Below are 19,372 nucleotides of genomic sequence, written 5' to 3'. Positions count from 1 at the left end.
TCAGCTCCCATTTTATTATGATTGTTGTTAAAAATCAGTAGCTTTTCATTAAAATCTAACCATACGATGTTGTATACTGACCTTGGTAAATTCAATTAAATCTATACAGCATTCATGGAGCCTTCACCTACACGTACGGGGGACGCTGATGTGTGCACTCAACCGGATTGTAAAGAGGATGGCAGTGGAACCACAGGGACCCTAATCAAGAAATATGAGCTGGGTGCAGCATCTTCAAAAAGTGTGGTGGTTTTAAAGAGGAGTGATGTCACAATAAGGAATGGATGTGTTTTCATGCCAAACACAATTGAAATGGCTCAGATAAAGAAACAAGAGAAAGGACAATTCAAAACTAATATGGCTATTTCTTCAAGAATGACAGATAGGGACATCAAGAGGGTTTTGGTGGAGGCCTTTCCCCTTCTTGAAGGTCAAAGGTAATGGAGTTGTTTGTAAGTCATGTTGGAACAGTTACTGTTAACGCGTCAAAATCATGCAGACATACATGTATAAAGTTCAGGGTTCTCAATAAGTTTTGGAGTAGACGGCTTAAATATAAAAGTAGGCGGTGGGAGAAGCGAGTTCCACTTGTTTATAGCAAGTTTATGACCGAAAAGTAGACGGCTCTAAATTTAAAGTAGTCGGTTTTTTAGCCGGCTGCCGGCACTTAATGAGAAGCCTGAAAGTTTGGGTGTTAATCCCATAACTACCGGTAATCTTTTTTTAGTTTGGCATGTTTGCATGTCTTATTCATTTGTTGGCGTACGGCTGTATTTAATACAGTCATAAAGTGACCTCTTGAGTACTTATACATATTAATAACCATTTCTCAAGTTCTTTTTTTGTTTAAATTTCAGTTTCTATTGTGCTGCTGCTGTTGACAATCGCACAAGGTTAGACTTCCATGGAAGACCTCGCATCTGGGATGGACTTTCCATTAGGAGGAAGATAAAGGGCAATTCAGCTCTTTACATTTTTACAGATGAGGTAAAAATATTTATTTTCAGCCCAATATGTCTCCAGATCGCTGTGTTACCTTTTAGGCACAATTCAATGTTGGGACCACACGGACCACTTTTTATTAAATATTTTTCTCACACACAGCTGGGACTGATCATAATGAAATATTACAGAAACAGCTCTATATAATTCTAGGTACATGTATAAATAAGGGTCATTGTGTTATTGTGTTGTGTTGTATGAGCCAAGACAAGCCAACTACATGTAGGCAGCTTGACCTTTATTGACACAACCAAAACACTTTTTGCAAACTGAATGGAATGTGATAAACATCCCAAAAAAAATACAAAGCTGGACATTTAAGACTCATGAAATGTGGGTGGGACTGGAGCAAGTCAGGCAATGGCAAATGCAGAAAAGAAACTGAGCCATCAATAAACCATGTGACGTGAAAGATCCCCCACACACTGGACCCCATTTTCCCAGCTGTGTGTGAGAAAAACATTTTTATTTTATTCGTTCCTCAGCCAGCGGAAAAACTCACTTATGAATGATTTGGCCTATGTTTTCAATGAGAGCAAGTTAATAAGATACTGCGACACAAATTTATGCTCTTCACGCTGTACAGTAAGTGTTAATAAAGCTCATTTATCTTCAGTTGCCTTGCACGTATGCCTCACTTGCCTCACAGATGGGACAGTGAAAAATGCAGACTGCAGACTGTGTAGGCCTTTTTTAAAATGAAAATTTGGTTAGCCTGAATATCAATCTGGTTAGCCCAATTAAGCCTAAATAACATCCAGGTTAGCCTGTTTACGGTTAACTCTCAAAAATAGTGAGGGTAACACCATACATGTATTTTAATATCCCTGGTCTACACGATCTGCACAGTCTGCATTCTGTGTTTTGGCATGACCGCTCACAGATTGTGAAGCAAGCCAGCAAGGCTTAATAACTAATCATGAAATAAATCGTTGCCAAAACCAGCCCTAACCTAACCCTAAACCTCCTTTAGGCTTATTTATCCACAATGCCAGTAATACATTGTTGTAATACTCTCCTAGAACATAAAGTAATTAGTGTGCAAGCTCACAAACATGTAGCCATCACTAGGAGCTCCTGCAAAGATTCCAGGGCTGCCCCACATCGTCCTGGGACTGGCTGCCGATCAGCATTGTCTCTATTTTAACTTTACCTCACTGAATTTAGCCGCACTTTATGCTACTTTTAATAAAAATAAATTTTATGTTATGTTGCTCCATGAAATTTCATGAGTCTATAATTTATTTGTACTTTACATTTGTTTCAGTCATCCCTTAAACGTTCTTATGATGAGATTACAAGGGAAGAGAATGAGAAGTCTGAACAGTGTATGAGGAAGGAAATGGACCTTTCAAATGCCTCAAGACTTTTTGCTTGTTCCAGTAAATGTCTAGAATTAGGGCAGCAATCTACTCCCACTTTATTTGCTGTTCCTACTGTGGCATCTACATCTAAGAAGGTTTTGATCAACAGCTCCAGTGTTGGACAAGGAGCAACACATCTGTCTCAAGGATCAACAGTTTTGGAAAAGAGCAATAACTTTAATCCACCTGAAGGGCCTTTCCTTGTACAGAAACTACACCAAATTTCACCAATGACGGGGTGTTTTTTGGTTCCAGTATCAGCTCAGCAAAGTACATTTGTGGTGTCATCTGCTTTGCCTTCAAGTGAATCGAGACACCAGGAAAAAAGTAATACTACAGATGTTAGTTTGGAACCTGCATCTTTGTCACAGACTACTCCATTGGGTAATGAATTGTTCCAACAAAAAGTCATTTTATATTCGACTTTTATTCCGTAGTTATGGAACCTTGGGACTACACTTCAGGTGATAAGGTGGACTGTCGGAGTTACACACTACTATATGTATCATGGTGGTCGGCTGTGATAGGTGCCCTTGAGGCAGTTAGCAGTTTAAACGTCGCTGACTACAACCTAAGTGACTACATCATGAGACAAACAATCATACGACTTGTTATTTATTTACAACAAAGACCAATAATCACTTATTTTACGATACACAAAAATGTTATTGGTGTGGTGACTGTAAGCTGCCAAGTGGAAGGCACCCAATTTACAGTTTTGCCATCAGTCTCTTTCCCTTTGTGTAACTTTAATAATCTTTGATCTCAAGTCACCCCAGAGTTCACTTTTCTCAAAAAAACTTTCTTGTGTGCAGGTGCAAGTACAGTCATGGCTTCAGCAGGCGATGTTCATCAAGGAGCAGTTGTTCAGAAAGCTAATATTTCCAGTAAACAAAGCACTTGCAAGGAAATAGGTGACAGCAGAAGTGACACAGAACATGTCGAAGGGCCAACACCCTTACAAAGTGTGCCGCATATAATGATATCATCAGGGCTATCGCCTAGAATGCACAACTTAAATATTGCTGACTCAAGTTCTATGCAGTCACGCAAAGAGCACCATGTTGAGAAAATTACACAGAAAAGAGATCAAAGTGCTCAAACAAGAGAGAATAGTGAAGAGACTTTCAGTGATCTTCCCTCGACAGCAACAAGTGCTGAATGTTCGACAGTCATGGCCCTTAGGGAAGCAAATTTTTGGCATGTTGCCAAAGGCCAATTTGCAGAGACAAGGGAGAAAATCTTGTCTGAAGATGAGGTAACATGGGCCAATTTCCACGTTTCCCGAGTGTTTTAGGCCACTCATTTAGCCCTTATCAGAGTTACATGTATCAGGGGTTTTGCCACATAAACGAGGCTAAGCCTTTTAGGGGTCATTTTTTATTGAATTTACCCTGAAGCCTGTTTTGCATGTAGTTTGAAACAAAAGAAGATGTGCCTGCAGGCTCAACTCCAATAAGGTCCATTGGTTTATTTAGTTTAATTAACAACTTACTTAACATTACAAATTGCCTCATTTCAGAATTCGTATTGAAACTTTTGGCAATTTCTTCTAAGGCCCATCACAAGAAACATCACATCAAAAATAGTACATGTATTAACCGTCACATGTATGTTGTACCAATGTTTGTAGTTGTTTTTTTTATTTGAACTGTCTGGATAATTATTGCTCCTGAAGAGCTTTGAATAGAGTTTGGGGCTTTGATGTCCAAAAGTGACTCAATGAATTGACGTACTGTGACCTTTTTACCTTGCATTTAGGTTATTATGCAATGAAAACTACCCAAAACATGATTAAATGAAAGGTTTTTCGGTTATCTTTATGGCTGTCTTTTAAAGTACTATTTAATAAATGAGCAGGAGTGTTTTATTGGGTTTAAAACCACGAGGCAAAGGTGAGTTGTTTTAGACCGGATGAAACACAACATGCAAGCTTATTGAGTGGCTTCCAAAACATTTTACAAGAAGCGTGTCCCTCTGGGGTCCAGACAAATGTGAGGGGAAGATATAAGCATACAAGAAAAACAACCAGGGCCTCATTACTACATGTATTTTTTTATAATAGAGAATTCTAATTAGGAGTGTTTTATTGGGTTTATAACTCAAGCACATGATGTTTTATCGGTGTTAGGCTGTTAAGCTCATGAATTATTATTGAGTTAACTTTTTAAACTTATTTTTTAATACTGTTAATGGAAATTTGCTTGTAAACCCTGTGATTGGCAATCTAATAATTTAATATAAATTATACAGTGTATTTTAATTTATAAAAATTGTCTCTCTCATCCATTACTTCTATACAGGCAAGGTTGTCTGACTCCGGAATGGAAGCAAGTGACCACATTGAAGGTACTCTTTTAAATGGATGCTTTGAAAAAATTGCTGTAAAATGTGAGAAAAATGTAAATGTATTTTCGATTGTGGAAGTGCACTTAACTATAATGCAAGTTTATGGTCTTGGCGTGCTGACCCCACTTCAATAATGGGAAGCAAATTTGAAAGGAAATATAACTCGATAAAACACCCCAAAGGACAAGAGGCAATGAGTTTAATTATGCTTGTTGCAATTAAATTAATCAGGATGTGAAAAACTTAAACAAAGGCAAGCTAAACAGGCACATACTCCACTTCAATTAAGTGAAATAATAATTCAAAGGTAATATAAGATGATTAAAATCCCCAAGTGTCAGTAGGCAATGAGTTAATTAACTATGTAAAAAGTGTGTTTAGAATTTTATTCAGGACATTTTAGATTGTGAATTCAATTATGTGAGATATCAATTAAAGTCAAGGGAGTTAACCACGTACATGTAGAAAGCGTGTTAGAATTTTATTCAGGATGTTTTAGAAATTGTAAAATAAATAAATGCACTTACAGTAACTATACATTGTATCATACAAGTTTACAGGGACTCCCGTTTTTAATAATATTAATAACCTGAAATTAACAATTCAAGCAAGTTTCAACTTAGTCTAAAGCTCCAATCGGCTATGTACAGACTGTAGAAGCATGCTAGGCTGCCAAAGAAAAATCCAGCCTTTAATGTCCAGAGTGGGATTTGAACCTGGTGCAACTATGTGCAAAGCTAGTCAATTATTTAACCACTAGAGCTCTGAGCCTCCTCCGTTTTGTTCATATTGTAGTTTTAATTTTAATTCATCATGATTTTCATCTACATTTTTGTGACAGAAGGCGACAATTCAAAATCTGAAGTAAGGTCTGCGGGTGATTTTGAAATGGAATCCAAGGAAAAACATCCGAAACAGTAGGTTTTTGCTTAAAGTACATGTATTACCACTCTGAATAATTTTTGAAATCAGTTATAAATTGATTATAATCTTCCAATATTGCATGGTGTTGCATGGCGGTACTCCATGCTTACATGTACATTGTGTACAAATGTAATCAAAGTTCATGCCCACTGAAAACCATTTACCATTGTCTCCTTCCTCGTTTTTTGCTTGATCAGCACTACTAATTGCATCACTTGGCTGTACTTATTCTCAAGATTACTTAACATTGATTTCTACATACATGTAAGTCACACATGGAGGTTGGCTACCCAGGGGTAATGTAGGGGCTGGAACCGCTAACCCCAAAACCAAGTAGGTAGCATGATGAAGAGCCTGTCCTACCTGCAATATTCAAACGAGAGCTAATATCACATCATCATTGTCCATTCTTACTAGAGTACTGACCATTTTATTGTCATGGATGGGTAGATAAGAAATAATTATTGGGAAGGTGATTTTCTCAGGCAATGAGCAGTGAAGAGGCGGAAACTGCAGGTGGTCATTTAGGGAAGGTAGGAGGGAGGGTCGCAAGAGCAGAGTTCATCAAAAGATAATGCATGTTTATATTATTCTTCATTGCCTTCATGTCAAATACAACTGCTTGCCACAAAGAAGTTTTCCCTGATTGGAATGCTTGAGTTGAAGGAGTCCCAATTTCAAGTGCTTTTGATCTTCTCATGCCTGATGTTAGTTGTTCCCTTGATTTCAAGAACAATGGAATCCACTTCTACAATAGTTGTTCCACCTGACTGCTTTTAAATGTACAGGCTATAACCTTGCTTTTTGTTGGCATTTTCAGGACAACTGGAAATACAGATGCACTCCAAGACAATTCACATCCTTTTGAAGACACATCAGGTTAGTTGTAAATTGTGCTTATAGCACTAATAATATGATATAGTTGATGACAGCAGCATTGTGTGTTGGGTGCATCAGACTTTGTTCTGGTGTCCAAGTCCTGCTTTTATCAAAAGGTGGAGGATGTTCTGGCTAGGCAGTCCATGGTTTCAAAAAATATTAATCTTATCTTCCAAATTAATAACCAAGTCATCAAAAGCCTGATGTTCAGTGATCTGACATTGACAATTTGGATGAATTGTCAAAAATATCTTCTTTAGAGCTCAGATATGACCTACACCGTTAGCCAGATTCAAATCCCTCACAACAAGGAGACTCTGGCTCTGTATCAAAATGCAATAAATAAATTAATTATGTGTACATATGAAAATTATTATTATTTTTATGTGCTACATTGCAATTATATTTTCAGCAAGTAAACTTGCCTTTCTTTGTGATGTGGCCTTAAAGGTTGGCATAAAAGATGAATCAAGTGAAAAAAAAGTGGGTTAATGTGATTCCATTTTCCATTCTTTTAAATAACTTTAAAGCTGGTGAAACACGGTTCAATTAATATTCTGCAACATTTGTCACTTAAATATTGTACCATGTTGCAGCCTGTTCAATGACAATGTTGCTACTTGTTGAATGGCAATAAGCACTGCACATTCAACTCAACTTTCGTCAAACAAGAATTACAAATTCTTTCCATTTTTGGCGGCAAAGCTGGAAATGGCCTATGTCGAAAGGTTGTTGTCATTGTGTGGTGCGAGCCTTGTTGACCTTGGTTGCATTCAAATAAAGACGATTCTTAACCATCACATCTTGCGGGCGTCATATTGAATCTTCTAAATCATGTGAACACAAGACTGGAAAACGATTGGTTAGGGGCCATTCAACAAATGGCAACTTGTTGAACTCATCTCTAATTCGTTTGAAACAACATTCAAGATGTTAAACGGTCTATTTCAGCATTCAACATTGCACGACATACATGTTGAACATTGCGTGACACAAATTGCATGACACACATGTTGAACAGGAGTTGCAACATTTGTTGATCAACAAATATTGAACCGTTTGTCACATACATACATATGTACATATCACTCCCCATAGGGGTTTTTCAGGGCCAATGAAACACAATAAATGAAACGACCGAACAGAACAACAGCAACAGCAACTGCTAAGAATCTCAACCGGCCAGAGGCAAACCAGTTGGCTATTTACAAGTGCAGCTGAGAAGTTGAACCAGTTACTACCAGGATCACCATTTGAAAATGACTTGCCGCACAAACATTACAGAGTCAAATGCTGGAATTAATTACTATTTTAATTAAGCAAACCTTGTGGCCATATTTTCTAGGCATTTCATTTCCAGTAAAGTTCAACATTATAATATTTGAACTGCAGCACAAGGTATCCCAAGTAAAGGCTTGCAGAGCATCTTTTTAGCAAGTTCATGCAAAGTATTCATTGATTCAGCACATTGAAAACAAGGGGTCTCAAAGCTAGATGGACATCTACATGTATGGTCATGTTACGTGCTATCAAGCTGAACAATAATTTTTAACATGACGCAAAAATTTTAAGTATCCAAACATAAGGGATTTAGTAAAATGTAACGAAACAATATTATTATTCCATTCGCACTTGTTGGAAATAAGATGGATTATAGCTCCTAGCACAGTGGTATGTGCCTTGTTGGCCATTCACCATCTCATATCCAGTGTGCCCTTATGGAATAATTTTTGTTAAATACCGGTATATCCTGTAAAATGTCATGTCATCACTGCCCTGTTGTAGAAACAAAAGAAGGTAATGAACAATCTGGGTTTTTCCTTTACTGACACTTGGTGGCCACGCAGTAGGTGACATACAAATCAAGGGCAGATAAAGATTGTGTGAGCCAGGTGGTGTGCAAAATTTGTGACATTATTACTTGTTGGGCTATTTTTGATGGAACTGATGAGGCTGTATTGTGACACAAAAGAATGTCTTCCCATTTTCATTGCTGTAATCATGTGTGTGTGTGTGTGTCTTAGATAATAATTATTATTTCTTTTCCTTTCACCCTATCGTCTTTTGACATACGTACTGATTGGTGAAAGCAGCCTGTTTTTTTATTTTTTCTCTATTTATGTGCAGATCAAATTACCATCCATGGAGGAGAAAACAAGTAAGATGATTTATGAGCCAGCTTTAACTTCTTTTGCAGAGAGAACATAAAGTTCTTTGTTTTTACATCAAGCTGTCATGCGGGAGGTCATGGGTTCGAACCCTGACCGGATCAACACTCAAGATCTTAAAATAATTGAGGAGAAAGTGCTGCCTTTGTAATGACATCTGCAAATGGTTAGACTTTCAAGTCTTCTCGGATAAGGACTATAAACCATAGGCACTGTCTCATAAATATCTTCTATGTTCATAAGTTCCCTGTGGGACATTAAAGAATCCACACTATTCGAGAAGAGTAGGGCATGAAGTCCCCGGTGTTGTGGCTGTCCTGTTCTCTCCAGCAGAAGTGGCCAGCTTGGTGGTGATGTCTCTAAAAAGGCTTATGGTGTATGAGGCCATCTAAGCAGAAACAGCCAGCCATCAGTCAAAAAGGAACTTTGTAGAGTGCTGGAACATGTTGATGTAGATGTGGATGTCACGAAGTGTCCCCTTACCTTTCTCCCCAACTTCAACATTACTTGTGTCACAGAATACAGACAGTTAAATAACATCATAAATTGTCCCTCAAATGCTGCTCATCGAGCAAGGATAAACGGCTGCATTTACCCTAAGCTAAAAATAATTCTAACCTTTATCCTTACATTGTTGTTGAAGATACATGTTGTAGGTAGCAGAGGCTTAGACTTACAGGGACACTTCGTGTTAGATGTCAAAATTGGGTGCTCATCTAATTTGGCACATTTCTGGAGATAAGTGCATTGCTTACTGCTGTCTTGTGACAAGTTGTGTGACACTTGGTCACGTGTAGATGTAGCTTGCCCTCACTCCGGTGTTGTGCTTTTCTACATCGCATGATTGAGTTGTGTACGCTCGTACTAAGTAAAAGAGTTCTTGTACCGAATGTCTTACATGTCTGACTTTTTTTGTTCTTTTTACAGCTGATGTAGCTATCTGTCCAATGAATGGTCCAATGTCGGTAAGATTTTCGTAGTGCTTTTATTGCAGTCTTTTCATAAATCTGATCATCAACTAAATGGGTGATGTACATGCATGTGCATGATTCCAAGAGAAACAGTCTTACATCTAATCAAACTGATCATCAACTACTGCACTAAAATTAGGAGGGGAGTTGTCCATGCTGTTTACTGATTTCCAATAGTAGGGCTAACGCTCACATGGTTTATATAGGCAGAAAATTAGCACTTCACATTACACTTTAATCAGTTAAGTCTGTTGAAATATAAGTGCTACACGACCAACGTTTGCAAAAACGATTGGTTGAAAAAGTGGCGCGAAAACTTTAAACCAATCACTGAGTGAAGTAATGCAAGACCAAAGTAATTCACTAATTACCGTACTTTCAGCACTCAATTGAAAACTGCTCTATGATGACTTCACTCAGTGATTGGTTTAAAGTTCTCTCGCCATTTTTTCAACCAATCAGAAGTGAAACCATAACCAATCGTGGCTCGCGCGTGCACATTTTCCCGTGTTTTGTGTTGGTTACATTTAATTATTTCGAGTTTTGATTGGTTTACCGGGTTGTCTCTGTCCTTTTTGATTGGCCAAAGTAATTACTTTGGTTTTGTTTTTTTTTATGACACTTGATTGAAACTCGCTCTAGCCACAGATTTTGAGTAGTTCTCAAAGGAAAAAGAGACAATAAAACAAGAGACCGACAGAAACCTGCCGTATGGCATAAACGTGATGCTGAATATCGTCAACTGCTGACCGGCTGGCTCAGTTGAGTGAGCATCGAACAACTGTGCAGGGGAGGTTGCGGATCAAAACCCTGGCCAGACCAACACTCAGGGTCTTAAAATAATCTAGGAGAAACTGTTGCCTTTGTTATTACATCTGCAAATGGTTAGACTCTCAAGTCTTCTCAGATAAGGAGGAAAAAAAATTGGCCCTGCCTTGCAGCCCTTCAATGTTCATAACCCTGTGGGGTGTAAAAGAAACCACACACAATTTGCAAAGAGTCGAGCACAGAGTTCCCTGTGCTGTAGTCTGGTATAATTATCATGGTTGGGAGGGTAAATGCTGGGAGATATTAGCTACTTAAGCAATAGAGGACGTTTTCCATGTTTCCATAACCTCATCTAAACACGAGGGGGAGTTGGGAGAATTCGAGACAGTTATGCAAACCCGAGACACAGTTGAGGGTTTGCATAACTGTCGAGAATTCTTCCAACTCTCCCAAGTGTTTAGATGAGGCTATGGAAACACGAGAAAATGTCCTCTATTACTTTTATAAAATATTTCTCAAAGATTATTTCGACAAATTAAGGAAAATGCTTGTTTGTTTACTTCTAGATTGAAACAGATTTTCTTGATACACACTCATATTTCCTACCAGCCAATCAAAACGCGTGTCTGACAACACAACCAATCAAAATTCTTGTGATGTCAGAGCCGTGTTTCCATACTCTCATCTGAACACAGCTATTAACCAATGAGAGTGTGCGTACTATCTTAATTATTTTATAAACCAAGCTATTCTAAAGTCCGAGAGTAAGGAAAGATATATGATGTCTTTCTATCAATAGTTACATGATTTATACTCTCCCATACAAACCCATGCATCTGTTGAAGATAGCATCAGAGTGGAAGATATTATCAACATGGCAATATATAAATCTCTCTTGTGTGACATTCCCCTTTGCAATTTACCAAAGCAATATTTGAGATTCATATGGGCTCTGAGAGAATCATCAAGCTAATTAATTACGTACATTTTGTTTTTAGGGTGGGAGTCCATTTTACATATCACTGAATGAGTGTCTTCCAGGTGATGTTAAGTCAGCTGTTGCCATCTTTGGTGCTGTGGGATCTGCCGTGTTACGGAGATTGGACGAATTCAAGTTTGTTGGCCTTAAGATTCCCGGTGAGTAGTCTTGAATGATCCTTGCATCATGCGGTAATGTAAAAGACTTACTACAGATTTAATGTTATCTTCTTCCTCCATATACTTTCACTCAACCATGTCCCAGTGTTAAGGACAGAGGCGGCAAGAACCCTGAAACTTAGTTATAGACCCTCCTTAATAAAAGTCAAGTATTGATGCACCTCGGACATACAAGCAATGGCAAAGGTAGTTGGAACGCAAACGCAAGGATGGGCTTGAAAACCTCTCAGACTTAGGGTGCTTTCCTTTTGTCAAAACTGGCAGGCCAGACACGTCATTTTGCAAAGAAAATGCAACAATTTGAAGGAACACTTGCACGATAATCCCTCACATTCTTATGGAAAAGTATATATCATCCTCGAGGTTTGTTAATTTGAAGGCGTTGTAGAGTTGTTCCTCCCAAATGCCCGGTCTGGCCGGTCAGTTCTGTCAACTGGAAAGCGCCCTAACTAAGCATAATTGTCAAAATTTCACTTAAAGCTTCAAGATAGAAGTCTCCCTACCCTCAAACAATGTTGAAAAAGAGTATGAAATGTCTGTTGACGATTGTCAACATTGTTATGGGGGTGGGGGGGGGAGGGGGGGAGGGGGCAATTATTGAAAATAAGGAAGAAAACCAACCCAAAAGGGTGAGCTTCTCGAGACTTTTGCCACTGATTGAAGGTTGATGCTCATCTAGGTTGGAGAAGTACGGCTGTAGATTAAAAATTTACAATTCAAGGTTTTTCAAGATTCCTTGACTTTTTCAATTGTCCAATTCACCGAACCAGAGTAGCATCAAAGTTTGTGAGTGAGTGAGTGAACTGTCGAAAGTAATTACGCGATTACAATTGCTACGCTTTAGTGATTGGTTTAAAAATCTGGCGCCAGTTTATCAACCAATGAAAAGGAAAACTAAAACCAATCGCGACTTGCGCGCCCGATTTTTCCCGCGCTTTGAGCAAGTTACGCGGAATTGCTACGAATTTGGATTGGTTCATTGTGCTGTTTGCGCCTGCTGTGATTGGTCGAAGTAATTACTTTGGTATTTGTTTTACGACACTCAATTGGAAACTACTCTATCTACACTCTAACTGGTGACAGTAGCTAATTTCAAAAAAAGATTAACATTAACTTGAAAAAGTTCTAGATTATATACCTTATGTATGATGGTCAACCTCGTTGCTGTCTGAACGTTAACTTACGTTAATGATGCACAAGTTTTCTCGTAAGCCGGGAGGACGAACGTACTCTCTACGTTTCTCTTCTTTTCTGTTCGTGTAGGTAATCGCATGAATTCGAGCGCAATTTGGAATAAATGAGCACGAGTAAATTTTTTCAAAGACGCAAAAAATATGGGCGAGTGCAATTTGTAGTCTGAAAAAAATTACAAGTGCTTATTTATTCCAAATTGCACGAGAAAAGTCATTTGATTACCTTATAATAATATACATGAAAAAATTCGAGATGGTTCAGCAGATGCAACGCACGCGTATCACGCAATCAAGGAAAAATTGCGCTATGAATTGCGCCATCCAGGGCTCGCATTTGATTGGCTATCGATGCAACAATTTCACCTAATTGCACTATTTCACTTTTCCGTAGTCTGTTTGGGATTAATTGACGTGCTTTTAGCCAATCAACGCGCTTTAATTTTTTCGTGTATATTATTATGCCCAGAACAGGTTACTTCCAGAGAGGTGGGAGGTGAATTGTTTCACCGCTGCGCCATCCTGCTCTTGCAAACTTTGGCATAAATACAGTACAATGCAATACAATACATACTTAATTGACCCCTCCCCATAGGGGCTTTTCAGGGCCAATGAAACGCAACGAAACGACAGAACAGAACAACAACAACTGTTAAGAATCCCAACTGGCCGGAGGCAAACCAGTTGGCTATTTACAAGTGCAGCTAGGAAGTTGAACCAGGGACTACCAGGATCAAATTCAACGAGTGGTCAGAGCGGGTCTTGAACCCGGGATCTCCAGACCTCAAGGCAAGCGCCCTAACCACTGGGCCACACTGCCTCCTAAAAAGATGAACTTAAAAAGTTCTATCAAATACCTAGGCCAGTTAACAACATCTAGTCAACTAAAAAACAATGCCCCTCCAAAGAGTGAGACTTGAGATTTAACTCTGTATAACGCCAGACGATATTACTCGTTGACGGGGGACCGGTTGAGGCCGGTGATAGGGTTAACACCATCTACGTCGACTCGAAAACTATTTCCCCTTAAACAACACCTACGTCACCGTCTACTCAAAAACCAAGCGCCCTTTAAAGAAGTTTTTTTTTGTAATACCACAGCTGCGTCAGCACCAGGAGTGGTAACTGTTATAGTGCAGGCTTCCGATGGCCAGTATCTTGGTACGACTGTGTTTACGTATGTCGATGAAGAGCAGGAAGTTTTACGACGATTTATCACTAGTGGTAGATTACAAGCAAAGTTTTTTGCCTTTTTGGCTGAAGAACTTAAAGTCCCGCGAAAAAGTGAAACAGACGAGGAGAAAGCCAGATCAAGGTGTTCTTGTAAGTACATCGAATTTTAGTTTAGTATCTCGGTATTACTGGCACAGAGAATATCTGATTGGCAGACAGACTGAAGTTGTGGCTGGCTTGTTTGCTGACGGACCGTTTTTGGACGTCAAAACTGAACGAGTAGCTGTCTATCTGTCGAGTGTCTATCTCACTATGCTTGACAGTCTGGACAAACGACGGACTAACTGTCGAACTAGCCCAGTGGTTGTTTGGTTGACTGGCTGGCTGGTTGAAGGTCTTGAAGTCCTTACCGATTAATTAACTCGTTGATTTTTTAACTCGTCAACCCACTAAAGATAGCGATCGACAAGCTGACAAAGATTCAATTAAACATACTTATTGAATAATGGAGCGATTTTTTGACTTGGCTCCTTATTTCAAACCCGCCTCTTTTATCCGTGACCACTGAGGATTGTCTTCTTAGTGTTACTTGACAGAAATTCAATTTTACCTTGCCTGTCCCAATTGAAGCCATTTTGTTTCTTTAGGTTCTGATCAGCGTGGACTTTCAGAGAACTTTCTTCAACGTTTCCGTCAGCTGGATCAAGGAGTGAGGAAAACAGACAGTTGTGAAGCTAAAGGTGACTTTTCGAACATCCAGTTCTTTTATATAAACGATACCTGGCCATTCCCCTTAAAGAACCAACTGTCCCGCCACAAACCAGTAGAGGCAAGCGCAGTTGAGGCGTTAAACTGGAGATTTCCGAAAACGACCTTTGTTTGTAGTCATTTGACCGCGAGAAATGCGGCAAGTCCTGTGTCATTTAAACACTAGGCCACTCCACATCCACGACAGAATTCCAATATTTATTTGTGAAATAACAATATACAAGCCGTTGGACAGCGACTTTCGGTAACAGTTGCCGAACCTTACGTGCCGTGAACGGGTCGTGCGACAAATAATCACCATACCCCAGTCGTGGAATAAGCAGTTTCATTTGTCCTCGATTATTACACTCTCCCTAGCGTCCTTGCGTCTCGACACTTGACTTAACTACCTGACTTTACAGCATTGATTGTGTAAGGCCTCGTTCACACGTATCCGGAAATTTTTGTCTCGAGTACGGCTTGCGTCCACACGTATCGGGCGAATTCGGTAGCCGTATCCGGAAATTTTCGAATACGGTCTCCAGAATGGAATTTCTTGTCGAATGCACTTCGAATTCGGATACGTGTGGGCGGTTCTATCCGCAAATTTTCGAATACGCTAACGTAACACAATCGGATCCAGTCTTTGCCGGGTTAGGTAAATCGACATGTCGTATTGACTTTGGACTTCAAAGACTCTCACGTGCAACTCCTTTACAAAACATAGAAAATGGCGCCAACGTACGATTTTGTGCATACTCAACAAGCAAAATCTTTGTCAAAACCACTGGGCACTAGAGTGTACCTAGATACGTGTGGACAGTGGAAAAGATTGGACGCGGATATATTTGAGTCCGAAAAAAAAAGGGGATACAAAATTTTCCGGGACGGGGCCTAATGATTCAATATGGTTCACCGTGTGATAAGTTCAGATTACATTCCAATGTCACGCAATTACTGGGGACTTTCCCTGGCGATGTCCATACCACTTTTGGAGTTTCGGCCATTACTTCGCTGGTGCAAGGATCCACCGCAAGTTGAGTGAAGAGAAAGAGAGCAGAGTGCATGGACTCCAGAGAAAAGAGAAATACTCTAGTCTAAAATACAAGAATGTTTTCAACGTATCATTGTAGAGGAAAGTGATTTTCGATCATATCCTGTTTTGCCTTAGGAGTTCCTCATACGTGTCATTCTTATTTCAGATACTCGTAATTATTTGAACGCAACTGGTATTCTTCAGCAATTCCGACACCTGAATCAAATACTGAACCAAGAAGATGACCTCGAAGGTGCAAATTTCTTACTAGTTAATTTATGGTTTATTTCGTTGAATTGGTCAGGTGTCGTCGCTTTTGAAGAATAGGGAGCTTACGAAAGGACGACTCTACAAAACAATAGGTTTAGTGAGCAAAAACAATGGCTCTGCACGCTCTGCACGTACGTTTTACGTTTTGGTACATTTCTTTGTCGTCATCTCCAAAATGACGACGTGAAATGACCAAATTCAAGGTTCTTTGGAGGACGTTAGCACATGACGACGAATTTTCAGTTCTCTCTCTACGCTTCCAACTCACTCATAACAGTTTAATTCCTCGACAGTTACTACACATTTTTAACGCGGAACTACATGAAATAGTTTCGTAGTGATATGAATAACGCGGATTTGTATTTTTATATGAAGTCCTCGTAGCCGTCGTCGTCCTCGTTTCGTAAGCTCCCTAATAACTGTCATAACAGACTATGAAGACTCGAGGCAACTAAAGAAGTTCCAGCCCGTGACAAACGGGAGAATGGAGCTACTGAATGCAATTTCTAAGTTGAAGCCGAAAGGGAAACTGTCGTGGTATTTACAGTGTTTTTAGGTTTAAACTTGGTAGAACAACGCAATTTTTAAAAAAGCACTCAAGATAGGAACCAATCAGTGCTGACCTCTTTGAATTAAACAACTTCTCATTGGTCTTCTTTAGCAGATAACCTAGACGCTGAAAGCGATTTTTTCGCAGACGACGAAGCTTCGTACAGTGGTTCATCAGACGATGGAAACATTTGCCATGCCAAAAGTATGTAAAGGGCTTTGAACTATTGAAAAACGTGAAACACAGTGACACGGCTATCATGACAACTGAAATGTGGAATGCATCATTTCCTTGTTCCTCCAGTCACCCTCTTTTCAACCAAGCACGTTTTCTTCTGCGTGTTGTGTTTAGCGTGTTGTGCTCTAGGTGTTTTGTTCTGTGTGATGTGTTGTGTTCAACGTGTTTTGGTTCTGCTGCGTATTATATTCTACGTGTTGTGTTCTTGGTGTTGTGTGCTGTGTGTTGTATCATGATTCTACTTGTTGTGTTCTTGGTGTTGTGTGCCATGTGTTGTACTCTGCATGTTGTGTTCGGCGTATGTCGTGTCTGTTGTGTTTGCCGGGTCGTCTGCGGTGTGTCGACCGTATATTGAAACGTAATGGCACAATATGAACTTGTGTTAGGTTATATTATATCTAACGTCAACGTTTTGAATTATTCGTCGCGCACCAACAAGCTTGGAAACAAAGTGTACTTTCTCTATCCATAAGACACCATTGTCAAGTCCTGCCAAGTGAGCAGAAAGGACATGACAGGAATCGTACAAAACGCCACGTCTTGCATACGAGCTTTGACTGTAAAAATACGTCATTTGTGCATTTTTGTGAAGTAACGAAATTGAAGTCTGGTGGCGTAACGAGGTCAAAAACATCTCATTTCCCAAATTTAGAAACAGGTAGCCAGCGTGGCAATTGTTGGGATGAAGTGGAGTCCATGCAAGACCTTGAAAACATCCCAACAAGCAATTCGCATCATCAAGAGAGCAGAGGCAGACGACGTTCGGATTCTGTTTCAGGTAAGAGTTGCTCATAGTTTCTCTTTCTACCAGCTCAATGGGCCTTGTTTACTTCACTTACTCGAACACTTTCTTTATTAAGGCTGCATTTCACTAGCGACGGAATCGGATTCGGAGAGGTAAGAGCGCTTATGATCTTGTAAAAACCAAAAATCGGAGTCGGACTCGTAAGGTCGACGGAATCGGAGTCGGAAGAATCCGAACGTTCCCGTTTTCTTCCGACTCCGCTTACGACTCCGTCGCTTACGAGCCAGTGAAAACAAGATTGTCGGAGTCAGAGGCAGAAGCGGCAGAACAAGCCAATCACAATATACGAGACCAGGCTGTTCGATTACTGTCTGCCGCGATAAACAAACATAGCGGGCATGGACGAGAAGATTGTGGAGGCTGTAAGACTTTTCCCCGTGTTATACGACAAGCATGAAAAAGGAATACTTGGCAGGAGGTGGCCAAACAAGCACGCACTGAGGAAAAAATAAAGAAAGTTATTTAGCATCCATAGCTTCGAAGAAGGAGTCAGTAACAGTAATGTTAATCGTTTCAGTGGAATGAAATTTGCGATTTCCGTTGTGGTAGCTGGATAATAACGTGTGCTTTTAGAGGTAAGACGTAAACTGAGCCAGGACCACTTTCTCGCATATCTTCGAAAGAACCGGGAGGAGTTACAAGGGACGGTTGTTTGACGCGATTTCATGATCCCCTTCCTTTGGGAGTGGTTCTACCTCAGCTAATTTCCAGGCGGTACGAAAATTAGATTTAAACAATGAGCAATTGATAATGTCCGTAAGTGCCTGGATAACGTTATCCGGAGAATTCTTTAAGACCTGTATACTGATTATATCCGGACCGGGAGCTTTTTTTAGTGGTGTTGATACGATGATCTTTCTTTTGTTTTCCATGATTATAGTAAGGGCATTTAATTCGAAGCCTTATTCTCCGTGTGAATGAGATCTCGAACGAAGGAAAGGCTGGTGTTAAGAGTTGAATAGCATTAACATTCCCATGTTGTTTGACCTTATCAGCAGTAGTGCTTCCAACCGATGGAAAGAATTCCTCGGCTAGGAGGTTGGTGTCTTCAAGACAAGAAGATCTGGTTGAGTCTTTGGAGGGCAAGCCCTGTCTGATTCTGAGCCTTCCACATGGATCTTACATTTTTTCTGTTTTTTTTTTAATTTGGGTGTGGTAGTAGTTCGAGTTAGCTCCCTTATTTTGCATTTCACCATATTTCACTCGTGTCTCGGAATACAGACAATTAAGGACGGTGCCTACTAATTCAAAGGTATTTTTGCTCCGGTTTATGATTATGCGGGAAATGTATATCTTAACAAGTGTTATTGAAATCGAAAAAGAAAATGGGGGCACCACGCATTTTTCAAAGATAATTCATGAACAATATTTGTAAAAAAGCTTTAAAATACAAAGCCATGTATGGCGTTCTTTCTCAAATTGAAGCTTAATTATCTCTGAAAATGCATGGTTGCCCCCAATTTTCTTTTTGGATACCAATGATACTTACTAAGATCGATCTACTTTCTGTGCATAATTTGAAACCGCGCAAAAATATCCCTGTATTAGCGAGCATCATCGATAGGAAATCCGAGTATCTCGAGATGCGCAGAACGTATGCGCAAGAACAATAGTTGGCACCGCCTTAACGTCACAAAGTGTCCTTTTAAATGCTGCTGACCAAGTAAGGATAAACAGCTGCCTTAACTTCAAGCTAAAACTAACGCTAACCTTTTTTCTTGTTGTTGGAAATAGGTACCAAAGGCTTAGACCTAAAGGGCCTCTTCGTGTTGGATGCCAAA

The 19,372-nt window shown here is 39.7% G+C and overlaps 1 protein-coding gene across 4 annotated transcripts in view; it reads left to right on the top strand.

Annotated features, from left to right (window-relative positions):
• The window catches only part of LOC138024917 (uncharacterized), a 33,212-nt gene that overhangs the window by 9,526 nt on the left and 4,314 nt on the right, over positions 1-19,372 (top strand). For 3 of the 4 annotated variants that reach the window (XM_068872111.1, XM_068872112.1, XM_068872113.1), the window contains exons 2-17: positions 110-437; positions 858-987; positions 2,270-2,750; positions 3,182-3,624; positions 4,670-4,715; positions 5,557-5,632; positions 6,460-6,518; positions 6,931-7,001; positions 8,646-8,676; positions 9,614-9,651; positions 11,424-11,562; positions 13,875-14,096; positions 14,594-14,686; positions 15,896-15,982; positions 16,661-16,753; positions 17,439-17,564. In XM_068872111.1, the coding sequence (XP_068728212.1) occupies positions 115-437; positions 858-987; positions 2,270-2,750; positions 3,182-3,624; positions 4,670-4,715; positions 5,557-5,632; positions 6,460-6,518; positions 6,931-7,001; positions 8,646-8,676; positions 9,614-9,651; positions 11,424-11,562; positions 13,875-14,096; positions 14,594-14,686; positions 15,896-15,982; positions 16,661-16,753; positions 17,439-17,564 (2,458 nt within the window). In that variant the 5' untranslated portion in view covers positions 110-114. The remainder of the gene's footprint in view (positions 1-109; positions 438-857; positions 988-2,269; positions 2,751-3,181; positions 3,625-4,669; positions 4,716-5,556; positions 5,633-6,459; positions 6,519-6,930; positions 7,002-8,645; positions 8,677-9,613; positions 9,652-11,423; positions 11,563-13,874; positions 14,097-14,593; positions 14,687-15,895; positions 15,983-16,660; positions 16,754-17,438; positions 17,565-19,372) is intronic. The other variant, XM_068872114.1, reaches the window with a different exon arrangement.

Source organism: Montipora capricornis, chromosome 11 (assembly GCF_036669925.1).
Source record: "Montipora capricornis isolate CH-2021 chromosome 11, ASM3666992v2, whole genome shotgun sequence".
Taxonomy (NCBI): Eukaryota; Metazoa; Cnidaria; class Anthozoa; order Scleractinia; family Acroporidae; genus Montipora; species Montipora capricornis.
Note: the sequence above shows the minus strand (reverse complement) of the source record. Positions and strands in the feature narration are given on the sequence as shown.